Raw genomic sequence first — 2756 nt, 5'->3', positions numbered from 1 at the left:
CCCCTCTCATGTCTGAGGCTCTGGAGTTCACTTGCATATGGGAGATACTGATTCCTATGGTAGTGCTATAAAAAATAAAATGGGAGAACAATCAGAATTAAACTAAGATGCAGTTTTAAGTATAGTTTCATGAGATTAGAGAAATAAGAATGGAAGATCTTGACAAAGACATCTCAGAGAATCCTAAAGAGTCCTTTTCTTGTTTGGGATGTGCAGAAAAGACAGTTTTCAGAAACTGCTATGCGTAGTCAGTCAATACACACTTGCTTTGGAATTTACTTTAAATGTGTATTTGCTTTGTGTCAAGTCTTGCTTTTTCATCTGTTTTAAGAACACAGGTCTATGTAGCTGCTGCATTGAAATAAGGATCTTACTAGCCAACCTGGTGACTTTCTGGCACATTGTAAACCCAACTAACCATCTGAGGGTGTGGCAACTCGCTTGGATACACCAAGATTTCCTTACTCATAGAAATAATGAAAGAATCCCGGAGATCATTAACCCACACAACCGAAGAATAGTGTACTGGAGAAAATACTTGGAAGTCTCTAGTAGCTACAACTTAGAATTTCTGGGTTGATATGTGCTGCATTCTGTCTCTGGATTGTTTTTTTCTTTCTTTGTTCTTTAAGGCCTCTTACCATTCTGTACTTGTCTCTCTCTAGGTTTGACTTGTGCAGATTCGGGCCTGCATTCCAGGATGGTTTGTTCTTGGGACCAGACCTGACCAGAAGTTGACCTCATGAGCACATCAGCCCCTCCCGCTGCCATGCTCCTCCGGAGGCTGAGGCGGCTCTCCTGGGGCAGCACCGCTGTCCAGCTCTTGATCTTAACGGTGGTCACGTTCGGCTTGCTGGCCCCCCTAGCCTGTCACCGCCTCCTGCACTCTTATTTCTATCTGCGCCATTGGCACCTGAACCAAATGAGTCAAGAGTTCCTGCAGCAAAGTTTGAAAGAGGGCGAAGCTGCCCTCCACTACTTTGAGGAGCTGCCGTCTGCCAATGGCTCGGTGCCCATCGTCTGGCAGGCCACCCCCCCGCCCCTGGCTGGTCATCACCATCATCACTGTCGACAGGCAACCTGGCTTCCACTACGTCTTGCAGGTGGTGTCCCAGTTTCACCGGCTTCTGCAACAATGCGGCCCCCAGTGCGAGGGGCACCAGCTCTTCCTATGCAATGTGGAACGTAGCGTGAGCCACTTCGATGCCAAGCTGCTGTCGAAGTATGTCCCGGTGGCCAACCGCTATGAGGGCACTGAGGATGATTATGGTGATGACCCTTCGACCAACTCGTTTGAGAAAGAGAAGCAGGACTATGTCTATTGCCTGGAGTCCTCCCTGCAGACCTACAACCCAGACTATGTCCTGATGGTGGAAGACGACGCCGTCCCGGAAGAGCAGATCTTCCCAGTCTTGGAGCACCTTCTGCGGGCTCGCTTCTCCGAGCCGCACCTCAGAGATGCCCTTTATCTGAAGCTCTATCATCCCGAGAGGCTCCAGCACTACATCAACCCAGAGCCCATGCGGATCCTGGAGTGGGTCGGCGTGGGCATGTTGCTGGGGCCCTTGCTAACCTGGCTATACATGCGGTTTGCCAGCCGTCCAGGGTTCAGCTGGCCCGTCATGCTCTTCTTCTCCCTGTATAGCATGGGTCTGGTGGAACTGGTGGGCCGGCACTATTTCCTGGAACTGCGGCGGCTGAGTCCTTCCCTGTACAGCGTGGTCCCTGCCTCTCAGTGTTGCACCCCCGCCATGCTCTTCCCTGCCCCTGCGGCCCGCCGGACCCTCACCTACCTGTCTCAGGTGTACTGCCACAAGGGCTTCGGCAAGGACATGGCACTCTACTCACTGTTGAGGGCCAAGGGGGAGCGGGCCTACGTGGTGGAGCCCAACCTCGTGAAGCACATCGGGCTCTTCTCCAGCCTCCGGTACAACTTTCATCCTAGTCTGCTCTAGAGTGCCAAGAAATGCCTTTCTGAACTTGGCCGCTTCTCGGTGATTCCGATACCGAGTTCTTTATTTCGACGTGGTTGCTTGCAGTTATTTCATTGTTTCATGTTGTTAGGGATCTAGGCACTGAGACAGCTGAGAACGTACACGTCAAGAACCTTGGCTTTCGTAACTCTGGCAGGAGTGGATGTTCGCCCCGAGGCGGGACCCCTCTCCCTCCACACAGCCACACTGCCTCATGGAGTCTGACCCGCCCACCCAGGGGGCATTTAAATACCAGTTGTATTCTGCAGTCGTCGTCAGCTCTGCTTTGTGATTGAGCTTGTGACTGCCAGAAATATTGTGCACAAAGATAACGACCGTTTTAGGATTTTAAGGGTAGGATTTGGTGAAAGGTGAGATCCTTTCAAAGGGATTTCTTTCTCACTGGGCATGAGAATGGATGGATATGTCTAGAACATATGTCCAAAGAGTCAGGACCATATTGGCAGGTTCCATTTGTTTCTTTGACCTGGTGTAGTAAAAGCCGGTAAAAGCCGTTGGCAGTGCCTGACGACTTGGCGGCAGGTGATCTTGCTTCTGTTACGTGGTGTTTCTTTCCCATGCATCTGTAGCATACTGATGGTCAGTATTGTTGTGAGAACTTTAAGGCACAGCAAGATCTGGAAGCGCCTTCTGGATCATCAAGGTCAGACTGCTTATGTTCAGTAGTGATTTCATATTGAACGTTTCTATCATATTCTGATTCTTTGAAAATTGGACATTGAAGAATGATGTAAACTGGGTGAGCTCTTTACTAATAGCATA

General features: G+C 50.1%; 1 protein-coding gene across 1 annotated transcript; it reads left to right on the top strand.

Annotated features, from left to right (window-relative positions):
- The first annotated feature begins 742 nt into the window (after nucleotides 1-742).
- PGAP4 (post-GPI attachment to proteins GalNAc transferase 4) lies at nucleotides 743-1955 on the top strand. Its single transcript, XM_021691728.1, is given in 2 exon segments — nucleotides 743-1033; nucleotides 1035-1955. Coding segments are annotated over 2 exon segments (1212 nt in total).
- Nucleotides 1956-2756: the final 801 nt, after the last annotated feature.

This window comes from Neomonachus schauinslandi, chromosome 13, assembly GCF_002201575.2.
Source record: "Neomonachus schauinslandi chromosome 13, ASM220157v2, whole genome shotgun sequence".
Taxonomy (NCBI): Eukaryota; Metazoa; Chordata; class Mammalia; order Carnivora; family Phocidae; genus Neomonachus; species Neomonachus schauinslandi.
This window is presented reverse-complemented; position numbering and strand designations above follow the sequence as displayed.